This window comes from Oncorhynchus nerka, linkage group LG8, assembly GCF_034236695.1.
Source record: "Oncorhynchus nerka isolate Pitt River linkage group LG8, Oner_Uvic_2.0, whole genome shotgun sequence".
NCBI lineage: Eukaryota > Metazoa > Chordata > Actinopteri > Salmoniformes > Salmonidae > Oncorhynchus > Oncorhynchus nerka.
The window spans coordinates 45,143,425-45,161,046 of NC_088403.1; the positions used below are offsets into that span (position 1 = coordinate 45,143,425).

Here is a 17,622-nt window from a genome sequence, read left to right on the forward strand (position 1 = left end):
ATAAACTGGAACAGCCATAACAATAAAGGGTGAAATAAGTCGAACTACTAACTACTATTGGATTAGTTTGATTGGTTGATTAATCTTATGCTACACAAACATAGATAACATACATGTTTTCTAAAGTGCATGCAAATACACAGGTATTGAAACAAACCATTCTGAAAATCAACTTGCAAGAGATCATGCTGAAATAATGATAATGATAATGATTGGTGTGGTTTTGAGTTATTTTGAGCAAACATGAATTTGTAATTTTACTCAACAAGTTTGTTCAAATACAACTGACTTCAAGCAGAGTTTCTTGACTAAAGACACGAACACATTGGCTCAAATTCTTGTCCTTTTTAAGTCCACTCAACTTGCATAATAACACTAAATAAGTAATTGGTTAAGTTTGACTTTTTGTGTATGAAATTAAAAGTCTGAGGAACTTCACATTTGGTTAGCTGTTTGTCATAGTTGAGGGGTCATGGTTTGCTCTCTTCCTCTTTAGCAGTGTGGGTTTGTGAAGGAAGACGCTGTGTGATGCTGATCAGAGAGAGTCAAATAGAGAAATGGTTGTAGTCATATGCAAAAACCTGCAAAAACCTAGTTGTTGGGCTGATGAGCACACATGAAAAGTTGTGCAGGGATGACAAGAATGACAATGTTCTGGCATCATACATTATCTGTAGTTCACTTATTAATTGATATTTTACATTCAATCTATCACTGTGATCACTACTTTCCTGGGTTATTACTTTGAACAGTTGACAGACTGTAACTCAAGAACATCTACATGCAGTTGACCTCCAAATAGCTACAACATAAACCAAATGATAAACATGCCATCACCTCAAACCTTTGACACCTCTCTTAGTGACATTAAAGATTGTACTGGAAATGTAAACATGACCAGGTATGGTAAATGCAATATTGACTTCACTTTTTACACAAATATGTTATTATTCACATACTATAGTTTTCTCTTCCTCCCATAGAAAGACAGTGTTGATGTGTTCATTCCTTTCACAGTAAGAGGAAGTTGTGTAGAAATGAACATGACAATAGATGCTATTTTTTCTGTTTTTCTTTTAGCATCTGTACCTTTCTAATTTTGTCAAAGCCCCATTCGTGTCACAGACCGCAGGAACTGTAAGGGTCCAGAGGACACGCTGGTATCGACAGTCACTTACCAGCGGCTCAGAATGGAGCACACTTCACTTTATGTGATACTCTGTGAGAATGATTAATGTATTTATCTGTATTTTAAATATTGCTAGCTAACTATTTCCTTTATTGGAAGAGAAAATGTTTCAACCATAGAATACGAAGTATGTCACATATGCGGCAACAGATGACAACTTTGTTTGGTTACCGACTGTTACGGATACAAGTATCCTGTGTGTATCCTGTGTGTGTGTGGTTCTTTTCTCTCCTTCTCCCCTCACAGGTGAAAATCATCACTCCCCAATCAGTCAACAATCATCAATCAGAAGACACACCTCCTCCTGTTTCCTACCCAATCACAGTTCCTTTCCCTTGGTTTAAAAACCCCATCAGTTGTTTGCTCTAGAGCTCAATCTCTCTGTAAATGCCATGTCTGTAGGTCTCTGTGTTTCACGCTCTCGTTGTGTATTAACCTCTCTTTTGTTTGAGCACCTCCGTAGCACTTTGTCATTACCTGTGAGTATTGTTTTGGTTATGGTGTTTGTTTGCTGGTGGGAAAAGGGGAAACCAAGACAAGTCGCCCATGGGCATACATTACCTGTAGGTAGACTTTGTTAAATACACTAGTTAGAACTGGGCGGACCACCCACTGTATTTTTGGTTAGTTAGTTAGCTGTTAAAGTAGGCTAGTCTAGCTTAGGGGTGTTTTTGAATACTTATTGTTTCTTTCATTGGGTCCAGCTCAGCCCCTTTTCCTGCTCCCCCCCCCCCCCCCCCTCCATTACCGTGTGTTTACAAATAAACGTTGAGTTTGACGGTAGATTTCAGTTGTCGTAGTTATTTCGTTCTCACTTTTACTTTGTCACTACTAGAATTTGCATGAGTTATGTTACGGGTCTCATTACCATCCCCCTAGACTGTCGGGCCAAAAGGGATTCGTAACACCGACTACAGATGAATGGAGATGTTGGTCAATGCAGCTTTTACTTCTTCTATAGTATGAGCCCGAGAGACACGAATCCATTTTTTATTTAACTAGGCAAGTTGGTTGCCAACAAATTCTCATTTAGAATGACGGCCTACCCGGACCAAACCATAACCCGGACGACGCTGGGCCAATTGTGCGCCACCGTATGGGACTCCCAATAACGGCCTGTTGTGATACAGCCTGGAATTGAACCAGGGTCTGTAGGGATGCCTCTAACACTGAGATGCAGTGCCTTATACCACTGCACCACTCATGAGTCTATATAGTGTAGTTTTATACTATATACAGACAGGTCCAAAATTATTGGCATCCTTGATTTTAAAGTACCATTAATAAATTGACAGGTGATCCATTTGTTAGAGTGGCCAATGATTTCAAGTCTATATGTAGGCAGCAGCTTCTGTGTTAGTGAAGGCTAACCTGTTGAATCTAGGGGGCACTATTTTCATTTTTGGAAAAATAACGTTCCCAAAGTAAACAGGTAATTTTGTCTGGACAAGATGCTAGAATATGCATATAATTGACAGCTTAGGATAGAGAACACTCTAAAGTTTCCAAAACTGTAAAAATATTGTCTGTGAGTATAACAGAACTGATATTGCAGGCGAAAGCCTGAGGAAAATCCAATCAGGAAGGGACTCTCATTTAGAAAGCTCTGCGTTCCTATTGAGCAGTGAATATGAGATCAACCAGATACCTTTTTCTATGGCTTCCCTAATGTGTCTAGTGTCACAATACATAGTTTCAGGCTTTTTATTTAGAAAAATTAGCCTGAACGTCAGCATTGCGTCAGTGGTCAGCTGGAGTCTCAAGTGTTTTGTGCGTAAGAGACAAATGCGGGCATTGTTTCTCTCTTTCCTACTAAGAAGCCACCTATCCCGGTTGATATTATCGAATAGATATTTGAAAAACACCTTGAGGATTGATTATAAACATGTTTGCCATGTTTCTGTCGATATTATGGAGCTAATTTGGAATATTTTTCGGTGTTGTCGTGACTGCAATTTCCGGTCGAGTTCTCAGCCAAACGTGAAGAGTTATTTCGGCTACAAAAATAATATTTTGGGGAAAAAAGGAACATTTGCTATTTAACTGGGAGTCTTGTGAGTGAAAACATGCGAAGCTCATCAAAGGTAAACGATTTAATTTGATTGCTTTTCTGATTTTCGTGACCAGGTTGCCTGCTGCTAGCTAGGCATAATGCTATGCTAGGCTATCGATAAACTTACACAAATGCTTGTCTTGCTTTGGCTGTAAAGCATATTTTCAAAATCTGACATGACAGGGTGATTAACAAAAGGCTAAGCTGTGTTTCAATATATTTCACTTGTGATTTCATGAATATGAATATTTTCTAGTTATATTTTTGTCCGTTGCGTTATGCTAATTAGTGTCAGTTGATGACAACGCTCCCAGATCCGGGATGGGTAGTTACAAGAGGTCTGATGGCCTTTTTTCAGTCTCTCGGTCCCAGCTTTGATGCACCTGTACTAACCTCGCCATCTGGGTGAACAGGCAGTGGCTCAGGCAGTTGTTGTCCTTGATAATATTTTTGGCCTTCCTGTGACATCGGGTGCTGTAGGTGTCCTGGAGGGCAGGAACTTTGCCCCCGGTGATGTGTTGTGCAGACCGCACCACCGTCTCGAGAGCACTGCGGTTGTGGGCAGAGCAGTTACCGTACCAGGCGGTGATACAGCCCGACAGGATGTTCTTAATTGTGCATCTGTAAAAGTTTGTTAGGGTTTCAAGCTAAATTTCTTCCACCTCTTGAGGTTGAAGAGGCGCTGTTGGGCCTTCTTCACCACATTGTCTGTGTGGGTGGACCATTTCAGTTTGTCAGTGATGTGTACGCCGAGGAACTTAAAACTTTCCACCTTCTCCACTGCTGTCCCGTCAATGTAGATAGGGAGGTGCTCCCTCTGCTGTTTCCTGAAGTCCACGATCATCTCCTTTTGTTTTGTTGACGTTGAGGTTGTTTTCCTGACACCACACTCCGAGTGCCTTCACCTCCTCTGAGTGCCCTCACCTCCTCCCAAATTGCAGACAGTGAGATCAATGATGAATCAAAACTATAGTTTGATTTTGGGGTAAGGTACAATACCATACAGTGTTTCAGAGGCACGACTCTCAACCTTCACCTCTCCCGAGTCCGTACGGGAGTGATGGGACCAAACTGTAACTAGGATGGAGAGGTGGAGGAATGGAGGGATTTAGGGATGGAGGGACACATCTTCAGAGGAGGAGCAGAAGGAACCCGGGAACATGGATTATGCACGCACAAACACACCAACACACTCACACAATAGCACCTTGTACATTAAGGATTTTTTGTTCTTATTTTATTCACCAACAGATATATTATACTTTAGCATGGTTTAATTGTGTTTCACTGTAACCGATTTTTTTATTATAAGGTGTAATGATGATGGATCTTATCTGCAGCTACAGTAATTGTGTCTGCTTTGTATTGTGTATTGAGTTTTATTGTTTTGTTGTAAATTCATTCAAATGTATTATCTTTGATTTATGATGTCTGTCATTCAGATGATAGAATTACATATGTGTACATGAAGTTCCAAAATATTACAAGTATTATTCACGTTTTCTTCTAATGGCCTATACTTTTACATTATCTTTGCATTGTGCTTTAAAAAAAAGCTATTTTATCCACCTGAGTGCTTTCATACAGTACATGGATATTGTCATCAACTTTTCCAGAAAACCTAATTTGGTCAAACCTTTCAGCCTAGTATAGATCTTATGCTCCACAATGTGTGATTTAAAGGGGCAATATGCTATTTCTACATCAAATGTTGGACTTAATTATATCTACCCATTGAATCTTGAAGAATATAACATAAATGCCCCATTAGCAAAGTTAAAATGCCATACCCCATCAGCTGAAGAACCATTGCGATTTTCATAATGATTTTTTTGGGGAAGGGTGTGCCTGAAAATAAAAGTTCTTAATTTTATGATGTCATATACTCTGCAGGAGTTCCTTTTTAATATTGAAATGTGGACATGCACGTCTACGATGGCAAAGCGGTCTTCCAAGTAAGCAAAGGTTAGACTCATGAGCCAAGGTGTGGTATTTACACAGAAACAATATTGAATATTTCCATTACTGTGTTGAATTCCAAGTAGAAGAGGGGCCTTTGTCAGTAACCAGGGAACCACTACTTTCCGAGAAAGTTAGCAGGTGTTTCATTTCCCTCAGCCACACTGACCTATGAGCATGCAGAAGAAGTCATGCAAACACTTCTGCAGGCATGTGAAGCCAAGATGAAAACACACACATACTGTTATGATATTTTTGCTCTCTCTCACTCGCTCTCTCTAAACCCCCCTCTCGTCCTCTTTCTGTATCCCTCCTTTTGACTTTCTGCAACTTTGAGTGGTCAGCTCCTAAAATAACACAGCTACCGGTATGTATCGGAGTAATACCATGACCATTAACCACACAACCAGCAGCAGCTTGGCAACACATGCTGCAAACCACCACCATCAGACTGATTAACACAGTGTCAAACCCCAAATAGTGCCAAAGCCCACGCCTCATACGGGAATTATTTTTTAAAAACAGCAGCCCTCGTCAAAAGGAGGTCTCTACTCTTCTCTGTGTGTTTTGGTTAGTCAACTGCTAGCTACCAGTGACAGTGATAGATAAGTACATAGAGCCAGAGGAAGCAGTCATACAACGCCTTAAAGAGATGTTTGGTTGTCCCTTCTCCTCCTTCTCAAAACAGGGAATACTACTTATCCTACTCTCTAACCTCCACTATGGTAAGTTTTGTAAAAAAATAAAATAAAATAATAATTTCCTCCTGTTCATGCTTTGTATCTTTTGCATGGGCTTTCTTGTATTATAAAGTTAGTAAAACCGTTGGAGAAAGCTAACTTCCTTGTTGGTCTTTGCAACGGTGTGTGTTGACTGTAGATTGCCTAGTAATCAGTGATTGGTTGGGTATTTAGGATCTTTTGCTTTATTACTGTGTGATAACACCTACATAATACCTATATTTAGCAACACATCATGATGAAGTGATTCAGCAGTTTAGAATGAGTACCGATGGTGTGGCTGGGTCGGCAGCTGTTGCAGTGCTTCTAGAACGCAACAAATCTTACGATGTGAAACGCATGTCATTCATTAAATGTAAGGCAATACGGGACTGTATCAAATGATTGTTTTTATTACATAATAAGATACACTGCAGGACTAGGATAACTGCAGTTATGCCCTAAATATCCCCCCTCATTGAGTTGTAACTTTATTTTGTCTTAATTCATGACAGATTATTTTTTGTGTAAGGGTTTATAATTTGTTACTTCAGACTGACATGTATTTATAATGTTGCCCATGCAGTATATGACACATTTCTGGTGAATAATTAAACATTAAACACAGTGTGGTTTGTACTTGTGTGCTGAGGAGGGGTTATCAGATCCACCCCCACTTCTCTTTTCCTGTCATCTCATCCTGTTCTACTGAATGTGGGGGAGGAGTGGATTTTAATGAAGTAAAAAAGGACTCACACACTCAGATACGTAAATATATAAAGTGAAAATATGCAAAGTGCCACGAACAGCATAAATTAAACCTGGAAATGCTCTATATAAATCCAATTCATTATAATCTATTATTGATTATGTAGGACTTTGCATTGCAGTGTATTATTGTGTAATTATTCATGTAAGACACACTGTAACAAGTATTACAGTGTAACAATGAGTAATTACAACACTTGCTATACAGTACGTACATGAATAATTACACAGTAGTAAGTGCACTGCAATGTAAAGAGTAACAATTGATTGGTGTCAGAATGCTAATGTACATGTTTGTGTTTCAGGTGTGGTTGTTTCTTCATACCTGTCATTCCACAAGACAGTAGGGGACTCCGTGGAGATCCCTGCAGGCTTAGAGGGGCAAAATGTCACCATAATGCAGTGGAAGTACAGAGGAAAGGATATTGCAGAATTCAACTCAGAAGTTGTATATTCACGAGGATCCCAGTTCGAGGGGAGACTAGAAATGAATGTCATTAACTTCAGTTTAACAATTAGGAAATTGACTCTGCAAGACTCAGGGAAATTTCTAGTTACTGCTGAAACAGACAATCAGATTCCCACTAAGGCTGTCACTCTTCAGGTTCACGGTAGGCAGCTATCAGCTTTTTTACATGGTTTGTTTCCTTTTCTATGACTATAGTGTTAATGACATCTTCCATCCATTGTCTTACACTGGTATCATCTCGTTGACGGCTCTTTCTCAGAGCCTATATCGAAGATGGTGATCCAGACAGACATCAAGCTATTGGCCAACCACTCCTGTACGGTACGGCTGGTGTGCAACGTGTCCTGCTACCCCAACCTTACCTACACGTGGGAGAGAGACAATGAGATCTACGGTGACGCCCAGCAGATTCAATTCTCTCTCTCACCAGCAGAGGGAGACATCAATGTAAAGTGCAACGCCTCCAACCTAGTCAGTTGGAAAACTGCCTCTACGACAGTAAAGTGTAGTAATGACACAACCACCCCAGGTACCTAGATATCATAATAATCCCTTCTATACACTTTTCAGTGTGCTTATACGCTTATGTTGTCAAGTAGAATATGTAATACTTTTGATTACATTTACATCATTTAGCAGACACTTTTATCCGGCTCGGGGGTTCAAATGGTGTGTGAAAAACGCTGTCTCAGATCCCACTCCAGAATCCCCCATAAGTGTTCAATTGGGATGAGACCTGGTGACTGAGACACACACACACCCTTTAAACCCCCTATAAATCCATTGAGACCCCTCTTTCAAAGTGATTGACATCTCTTCTTCTAGTCATGGTAGCCAAAATAATGGACCACTGGGCTTTTTTTTAAACCCTTTTTTCTCCCCAATTTCGTGGTATCCAATTGGTAGTTTCAGTCTTGTCCCATCGCTGCAACTCCCGTACAGACTCAGGAGAGGCAAAGGTCGAGAGCCGTGCGTCCTCCGAAACACAACCCAGGCAAGCTGCACTGCTTCTTGACACAATGCCCGCTTAACACGGAAGCCAGCCACACTAATGTGTCGGAGGAAACACCGTACAACTGGCGACGGTGTCAGTGTGCATTGCGCCCGGCCCACCACAGGAGTCGCTAGAATGCAATGGGACAAGAACATCCCTGCCGGCCAAACCCTCCCCTAACCAGGACGATGCTGGGCCAATTGTGCGCCGTCCAATGGGTCTCCCGGTCGTGGCCGGCTTCGACAAAGCCTGGACCCGAATCAGGATCTCTGGTGGCACAGCTAGCACTGCAGTGCCTTAGACCACTGTGCCACTCGGGAGGACCGCAACTGGGAATTTTTATTCAGGACCCCATGCATGACGGGATGTTAATTGCTTAATTAACTCAGGAACCACACCTGTGTGGAAGCACCTGGTTTCATTTTACTCTGTATCTGTCATTTACTCAAGGGTTTCCTTTATTTTGGCAGTTACCTGTATAAGACATAGAGCCCTGTAGTCGTTATCATACTGTATAGTCTAATCATGTGTGGTGTACAATATGTGACAGGACAGGCATGGTATTCCATCTACATCGGAGTATCAGTAGGAGGCGCTGTGGTGCTGATCCTCACTGTAGCTGTGGCAGTGTGCTACTGCAGGAAACACCGTAACAAAGGTATGTACAGCTTAGGGCCCTCAGCTGTACTTAAAGTGACATTTCAGGTGGTTCTAGAAGAATTCTTCAGCTGATATGATTTTGTTTTCAATTTGGGGATTTACTAAAAATTGGTAAAAGAGTGAAACCCGTTATGAGTGTTGTTTATTTATTCCTGGGTATGTTTGTTGATATCCTGTTTGAAATGTTTCTGATTGGTTGATATTTTGTTCTTATTAAACACAGCAGATCTAACTGACAACACAATATATGCTGATATTATGGACAACACAAGAAGTAGAGATGTAAGTATACATTGCCTTATTATGTATCTGAATGTGTTAAAGCTGTATGTACTGTATTGTAATGGGCTGTGTTTTGATTCCAGACAAGATCAATCAGTCATGTAAACCCAATATCCATCTATGAAACTGTCAATGATCTGGTTATCCCAAGACTGAACAAGGTAAGATATAAATGGTCATAATTATAAAATGTATGTGATCGAATAGAAGACTATGAAGTCTACTTTGAGAATAGTCACTACCTTTCTTGATGCTGAAACAGTTTCTTCTTGATTATCTGTCACATGTAGCCGCAGACTCTGTATGATAAGATCACGTTTGGACGCCGGGAAGCCCACCCTTCCTCTTTCCAGGAAGTATTGTGAGCTGAACAGGATGTGGTCACAGGCTGTGCCTTCCATAGATATAGAACCCTCTGCATCCTCTGCATCTTACACGTGTACATTCTGAAGATAGGCCTGGATGTTACTGTTTAATTTCACGCCCTACACTATTTATTTACTTTTTCATGATTGTAATCTTCCCCCTTTGTTGATCTCATATATACATTGTATATATTTACAAGTATGTGGACACCTATTCAAATTTGTGGATTCAGCTATTTCAGCCAATCTCCACAGACAAACATTGGCAGTAGAATGGCAGCACTGAAGAGCTCAGTGACTAATCATGGCACCGTCATGTTTTGTGGCTGTTTTTCATGGTTCACGCTAGGCCCCTAAGTTTCAGTGAAGGGAAATCTTAACACTACAGAATACAATGACATGCTAGACGATTCTATACTTCCAACTTTGTGGCAACAGTTTGGGGAGAGCCCTTTTCTGTTTCAGCATGACCATGCCGTCGTGCACAAAGGGAGGTGCATACAGAAATGGCTTGTTGAGATCAGTGTGGAAGAACTTGCCTGGTCTGCACAGAGCCCTGACCTCAACCCCAGTGAACACCGTTTGGATGAATTGGAACGCTGACTGCGAGCCAGGCCTAATTGCCCAACATCAGTGCCCAACCTCATTAATGCTCGTGGCTGAATGGAAGCAAGTCCGCAGCAGGTGTCCACATACCTTTGTCCATGTCATATGTATACAGTACCAGTCATAGTTTGGACACATCTACTCATTCCAGGGTTTTTCTCTATTTTTACCATTTTCTACATTGTAGAATACTAGTGAAGACATCAAAACTATGAAATAACATATATCAAATCAAATCAAATCAAATTGATTTATATAGCCCTTTGTACATCAGCTGATATCTCAAAGTGCTGTACAGAAACCCAGCCTAAAACCCCAAACAGCAAGCAATGCAGGTGTAGAAGCACGGTGGCTAGGAAAAACTCCCTAGAAAGGCCAAAACCTAGGATGAAACCTAGAGAGGAACCAGGCTATGTGGGGTGGCCAGTCCTCTTCTGGCTGTGCCGGGTGGAGATTATAACAGAACATGGCCAAGATGTTCAAATGTTCATAAATGACCAGCATGGTCGAATAATAATAAGGCAGAACAGTTGAAACTGGAGCAGCAGCACAGTCAGGTGGACTGGGGACAGCAAGGAGTCATCATGTCAGGTAGTCCTGGGGCACGGTCCAAGGGCTCAGGTCTTCCGAGAGAGAGAATGAAAGAGAGAATTAGAGAGAGCAGTCCTCTTCTGGCTGTGCCGGGTGGAGATTATAACAGAACATGGCCAAGATATATGGAATCAAGTATTAACCAAAAAGGTGTTAAACAAATTAAAAAAATATTTTAGACTTTAGATTGTTCAAAGTAGCCACCCTTTGCCTTGATGACAGGTTTGCGCACTCTTGGCATTCTCTCAATCAGCTTAATGAAGAATGCTTTTCCAACAGTTCCCACATATGAAGGAGTTCCCACATATGCTAAGCGCTTGTTGGCTGCTTTTCCTTCACTCTGTGGTCCAACTCATCCCAAACCATCTCAATTGGGTTGAGGTAGGATGATTGTGGAGGCCAGGTCATCTGATGCAGCACTCCATCACTCTCCTTCTTGGTCAAATAGCCGGTACTCAGCCTGGATGTGTGTTTTGGGTAATTGTCCTGTTGAAAACCAAATCATAGTCCCACTAAGCGCAAACCAGATGGGATGGCGTATCGCTCCAGAATGCTGTGGTAGCCATGCTGGTTAAGTGTGCCTTCAATTCTAAATAAATCACTGACGGTGTCACCAGCAACACACCCCCACAACTCCTCCATGTTTCACGGTGGGAACCACACATACAGGGATCATCCGTTCATCTATTCTGCGTCTCACAAAGACACAGCGTTTGGAACCAAAAATCTCAAATTTGGACTCATCAGACCAAAGGACAGATTTCCACCGGTCTAATGTCCATTGCTCGTGTTTCTTGGCCCAAGCAAGTCTCTTCTTCTTATTGGTGTCCTTTTAGTAGTGGTTTCTTTGCAGAAATTTGACCATGAAGGCCTGATTCACGTAGTCTCCTCTGAACAGTTTATGTTGAGATGTGTCTGTTACTTGAACTCTGTGAAGCATTTATTTGGGCTGCAATCTGAGGTGCTGTTACCTCTAATGAACTTATCCTCTGCTACAGAGGTAACTCTGGGTCTTCCTTTCCTGTGGCAGTCCTCATGGGAGCCATTTTCATCATAGCGCTTGACCGCTTTTGTGACTGCACTTGAAGAAACTTTCAAAGTAGTTGACTTTTTCCAGATTGGCTGACCTTCATGTCTTAAAGTAATGATGGACTGTCGTTTCTCTTTACTTATTTGAGCTGTTCTTGCCATAATATAGACTTGGTCTTTTAACAAATAGGGCTATCTTCTGTATACCACCCCTACCTTGTCACAACACAACTGATTGGCTCAAAATAACACCTTTTTGGTTAATACTTGATTCCATATATGTTATTTCATAGTTTTGATGTCTTCACTAGTATTCTACAATGTAGTGTGTGTGTGTGTGTGTGTGTGTGTGTGTGTGTGTGTGTGTGTGTGTGTGTGTGTGTGTGTGTGTGTGTGTGTGTGTGTGTGTGTGTGTGTGTGTGTGTGTGTGTGTGTGTGTGTGTGTGTGTGTGTGTGTGTGTGAGGATGTGTGCGGATGCATGCTTGCATTAGAACCTTTTATTTTCTAGAGATTCAGGCTAACAACTTTTTTTATTAAAGGTTCAGTGCATCCATTTTTATCTCAATATAACATCATTTCTGGGTAACAATTAAGTACCTTACTGTGATTGTTTTCAATTCAAATAGTCAAAAAGAATCTAAAGACCTTAGCAAATATTTTCTCAAGCAAGAATTTTGGTAGCACTGTCTGGTAGTGGTCTGGAAAACTGAAAATGTGTGAAAAGGTTTGGAACTCTTTTTCTTATTGATCTATTAACTAATTTATCACATGGTGATGTCACCACCAAAAAGAGGCTGTTATTTTTAGGCAGTGTTTTCAAACAGCTTTTACACTAAAAGGGCATTATCATAATGTTCACAATTTCACAGTATTATTCCAACCTCATAGTGTGGAAATATATATAAAACACAAGATAATCACGCTTTTGACTGCACTGGGCCTTTAAGTTATAGCCTATTGTATTTCTATTGTTGCATTAACTGTTTATAGTTGTGCAATAACGACTAATAATAGCAGTAAAATATATATATATATTCTGAAAGCGGTGATTCTACAATAGTGGACATTTATTTCTTTGTGTTTTTGTGTATTGTAGTTTAAGTTTGTATTGTAGAGTAAATAGCTGTACATTTCCTTATAATAACAATTGTTTTAATACCTCATCTTCAGTCACATTCACATAAATTCAACATGCTATCTGCTCACAAAATGTGGATCTTTGCAATCAGACAATAAATATATCATATTACAATAATTCTGTCTATAAATATGGAGAAAATGAGAGACAAGGTGTTGAATTAACTTAGAAATGTAGTAGCACTTGATAAGCACATTATGAATGACTCTGACTGACATAATACATACATCTATAACAGTCCCATTTGATTTAGCAGCTATAAACACATATGGAAACATCTAGAGACATTGTGAAATGATATAAATAAAAATGTAAACCCTTTATTTAACTTCTGAGAATATATGTAGAAAAACCTCAGAACACAAAACGAATATTCCAAAAACAATTCCAGCATTGCAGTTCTCTTTCACCACCACGGCAAGCTTGGGCTGTTCCACTAATCACAAGGGGAGACATAAAGAGAGTAAGAACAGAAATACAATAAACGCTGCTCACAAACCCAACAGCAAGTTGGACCAGTGTAAGAAGTCCCTGCCGATAGATTCCTGAATTCACAACTGTTTTCCTGGGTAAATAGTGGACAGAACACACGTCGAGTAACTTTTGGCCCAGCGTTTTGGTCATTTAGTTGGGTTATTGAGCTATGAACAGATGGGTGGTATGTCTGTATTTTAAATACATACTTGAATTACTTCTGAGTATTTTGTGTTGAAGTGGGCGGAACCAAACTGTATTTTGTAACAAGATACTTTCAGAAGCTGTAATTTGTATTTTCAAAATATTTTTATTTTCCATTACTTCATAGCGGTTCACAGTTTTGTGGCCCCCTTTCACCTTAAATATGTATCAAAAGTTTGAAAGCACTATTGTGTGATATAAGCATCTGCTAAATTAACTAAATATAAATGTATATGTAAAAATGAACAATTGCAAAGCATGCTGAGTATTATTCTAAATAAATCACTGACGGTGTCACCAGCAACAGGGGCGGCAGAGTAGCCTAGTGGTTAGAGCGTTGGACTAGTAACCGGAAGGTTGCGAGTTCAAACCCCCGAGCTGACAAGGTACAAATCTGTCGTTCTGCCCCTGAACAGGCAGTTAACCCAGGCCGCCATTGAAAATAAGAATGTGTTCTTAACTGACTTGCCTGGTTAAATAAAGGTCAAATTAAAATTAAAATTCTAATGAGCTCTGCCATAAAAACCAAGGCCAATAACAATACCCAGTCTGCTTTGCAGTTCTTCATTTTCCCATATACACACATTTACATTTTGGTTATCCAGAGTGACAGTGCATTCAACTAAAGGAGATAAACAACAACATACAGTCTCACTGTCATAGCAAGTAAGACGTTACTGAGAAAATTGTTGATTGAGAGCATTCCCAGTAAACCGGGAACATTCCCATAACATTAGCTAACATTCCCATAACATTAGCTAACATTCCCATTGAGCTCTGGTTAGGGTTTGAACTAAAATTACAAACATTAAAAGATTGTTTCAGATCCCCAAATATATATTTTCTTCTAGGGGGCCCTCATTGATTGTGTTAGTCGTTCTCATTCAGATATCATATTAACATGGCCTAAGTCATTACAGAGTTTGAGAATTACAAGATTATCCAGAAGTCATGCAAACCCTTCTGCAGGCATATGAAGCCTAGATGAAAATGCACACAGACTGTATCTTGTTACAAAATACATTGGAGTTTAGATCTGCCCACTTAAATGCAAAATACTCAGAAGTCATTCAAATATGTATTTCTAATACATTCTCAATCAGATATCATATTAACATGGCATAAGTCAAAACAAAGTTTGAGAATTACGAGGTCATCCAGAAGTCATGCAAACCCTTCTGCAGGCATACTGTATGAAGCTTCCATCTCTGTCGGCGCCATCTTCTTCTATCCACACAACCAGCAGCAGCTAGGAAACACAGGCTCCAAAACCACCACCATCAGACTGATCAACACAGTGACAGACCCCAAACACAGCCACGCCTCATCGTCTAGCTCTCAAGCTAAGCGAAATGGGTATATTCAGATAGGAACTATAAAATGTGACTTCCTTTTCAACTAACAGACAGTCATCAAAAGGAAGTCTCTGCTCTTTCTCTTCTCTACTCTTTCTTCTTGGTGTGTTTTGGTTAGTCAACTGTTAGATACCAATGACATTGATAAGAACATAGGTGTCATGCCCATAGGGGTACAGGGGCATGTACCCCCTCAGATTTGTCCTGTAAAAAATACATTAAAAACAACTTTCTTGAATTAAAACCAAAAAATGTGATGTTGTTTCTATTAGCCACCTAGCAATTTTATGAAGTTGGCTTGCCCAGATAGGTTCCCAATTTTCCAACCTCATAACTAGCTACCAAGAAGCCATTCCAGGCTGTCAGTCACAAGTTAACTTGTCTAACTATCTTAGCTGGCAAGTTTGGTAGACTTTAGAAAAGCAAGCAATAACTACATGCACTGAGTAAGCATCACATTACTTTCAATCTTTTACCCAGATTTTATCAGAGCTGCAGTGAAGCATATTAAGTTGTTTTTATTTGCATCACCAGAGAGGTTGATGCAGACAGTTCAAACGGTATGCTTAGATATGGAGAAAAATGAAGTATAATATTTACAGGAAAAAGCTGTTTCGGGCGGTTGTTTCGAGCATATCCCCCCTCCGGACAATCCAGCCATCCTCGTGTACTTTGTTCCCCCTAAGATTTTTGGGTTGCATGACACCCCTGGATAAGAAGGACATACAGCCAGAGGAAACAGTCAAAGCCTTAAAGAGATGTCTGGTGGTCCCTTCTCCTGCTTCTCCAAACAGGGAATACTACTTCTCCTACTCTCTAACCTCCACTATGGTAAGTTTTGAAATTATATTTTACTTTATCCTGTTCATGCTTTGTATCTATTGCATATGCTTGCTGGCATGATAAAGTTAGGAAAACCGGCGACGGTGGGTTTGTGCCCATAGGCGACGTTGTTGCCAGTGATGTCTGGTGAGGACCTGCCTTACAACAGGCCTACAAGCCCTCAGTCCAGCCTCTCTCAGACTATTGCGGACAGTCTGAGCACTGATGTTGGGATTGTGCATTCCTGGTGTAACTCGAGCAGTTGTTGCCATCCTGTACCTGTCCCGGAGGTGTGATGTTCGGATGTACAGATCCTGTTCAGGTGTTGTTACACATGGTCTGCCACTGCGAGGACGATCAGCTGTCCGTCCTCTCTCCCTGTAGCGCTGTCTTAGGCGTCTCACAGTACGAACATTGCAATTTATTGCCCTGGCCACAACTGCAGTCCTCATGCCTCCTTGCAGCATGCCTAAGGCACGTTCACGCAGATGAGCAAGGACCATGGGCATCTTTCTTTTGGTGTTTTTCAGAATCAGTAGAAAGGCATCTTTAGTGGCCTAGGTTTTCAAAACTGACCTTAATTGCCTACCGTCTGTAAGCTGCTGGGGTCTTAACGACCGTTCCACAGGTGCATTAATTGTTTATTGAACAAGCATGGGAAACAGTGTTTAAACCCTTTACAATGAAGATCTGTGAAGTTATTTGGATTTTTACGAATGATCTTTGGAAGACAGGCTCCTGAAAAGGGGACGATACTTTTTTTGCTGATGCATGTCATTCATTCAATTTAAGGTGATATGGGAATGTATAAAATTATTGTTTCTATTACATAATAAGATACAGTACACTGTAGGATAACTGCAGTTAAGCCCTTGTTACGGTCATCGGTGCATGAAGATGTGGACCAAAGTGTGGTAAGTGTTCATGATTTATTAATAGAACTGAACACTGAATAACAAAAACAACAAAGAGAACGAACGAAACAGTTCTGTCTGGTGCAGACACAAAAACAGAAAACTACCCACAAAACACAGGTGGGAAAAGGCTACCTAAGTATGGTTCTCAATCAGAGACAACGATAGACAGCTGCCTCTGATTGAGAACCACACCCGGCCAAACACACAGAAATAGAAAACATAGAACACAGAACATAGAATGCCCACCCCAACTCACGCCCTGACCAAACCAAAATAGAGGCATAAAAAGGATCTCTAAGGTCAGCCCACACTTTAAATACCACAATTTAAATACCACACTTTAAATAGCACACTTTAAATACCACACTTTAAATACCACACTTCACTGAACTGTAACTGTATTTTGTTTTAATTTATGACAGTTGTTTTGGTTGAAGGGTTTATAATACATTACTTCTGACTGACATGTAAAGAAGTAAAATCGGACCCACATGCTTAGATACGTAAAAAGTGCAAATATGTAAAGTGCCACGTACAGTATAAATCAAACCCGGAAATGTGCTATATAAATCCAATCAATTATTATCTATTATTGATTAGGTAGGACTTTGCATTGCAGTGTATAATTGTGAAATGATTTATGTTAACACACTGTAACAAGTATTACAGTGTAACAATGAGTAATTACAACACTTGCTACACCGTACTTACATGAATAATAACACAGTTGTAAGTGCACTGTAATATAAAGTGTCAACATTGATTGATGTCAGAATGCCAATGTACATTTTTATGTTTCCGTTGTGGTTGTTTCTTCATACCGGTCGTTCCACAAGACAGTAGGGGACTCCGTGGAGATCCCTGCAGGCTTAGAGGGGCAAAATGTCACCATAAAGCAGTGGAAGTATCGAGGAAAGGATATTTCAAGTTGTATATTCACCTGTATCCCAGTTTGAGGGGAGACAAGAGATGAATGCCAATGAATGCTTCAGTTTAAAAATGAGGAAACTGACTTTGCAAGACTATA

General features: G+C 40.3%; 1 protein-coding gene across 3 annotated transcripts; it reads left to right on the plus strand.

Moving 5' to 3' along the window:
- The first annotated feature begins 5,614 nt into the window (after positions 1-5,614).
- Positions 5,615-15,712, plus strand: LOC115133387 (T-cell surface antigen CD2-like). 3 transcript variants are annotated; one of them, XM_029666576.2, is made up of 7 exons: positions 5,615-5,926; positions 6,994-7,299; positions 7,417-7,686; positions 8,702-8,809; positions 9,035-9,093; positions 9,177-9,254; positions 15,543-15,712. In XM_029666576.2, the coding sequence occupies exons 1-7, from the start codon at positions 5,854-5,856 to the stop codon at positions 15,570-15,572; spliced, it is 924 nt and encodes a 307-aa protein (XP_029522436.1). In that variant the 5' UTR covers positions 5,615-5,853; the 3' UTR covers positions 15,573-15,712. The 3 variants fall into 3 exon arrangements, with proteins under 3 accessions (XP_029522436.1, XP_064877903.1, XP_029522435.1); XM_065021831.1 differs by lacking the exon at positions 15,543-15,712 and adding an exon at positions 9,384-13,151 and having other exon boundaries at positions 5,616-5,926; positions 9,038-9,093; XM_029666575.2 differs by lacking the exon at positions 15,543-15,712 and adding an exon at positions 9,384-13,151 and having other exon boundaries at positions 5,618-5,926.
- Positions 15,713-17,622: the final 1,910 nt, after the last annotated feature.

Coding starts and splice junctions, on each gene's coding strand:
- LOC115133387 (XM_029666575.2), top strand. CDS start 5,854: ATGTTTGGTTGTCCCTTCTCCTCCTTCTCAAAACAGGGAATACTACTT. Junction 7,300..7,416: donor TGTCACTCTTCAGGTTCACG/GTAGGCAGCTAT, acceptor GCTCTTTCTCAG/AGCCTATATCGAAGATGGTG. Junction 8,810..9,034: donor CAGGAAACACCGTAACAAAG/GTATGTACAGCT, acceptor TATTAAACACAG/CAGATCTAACTGACAACACA.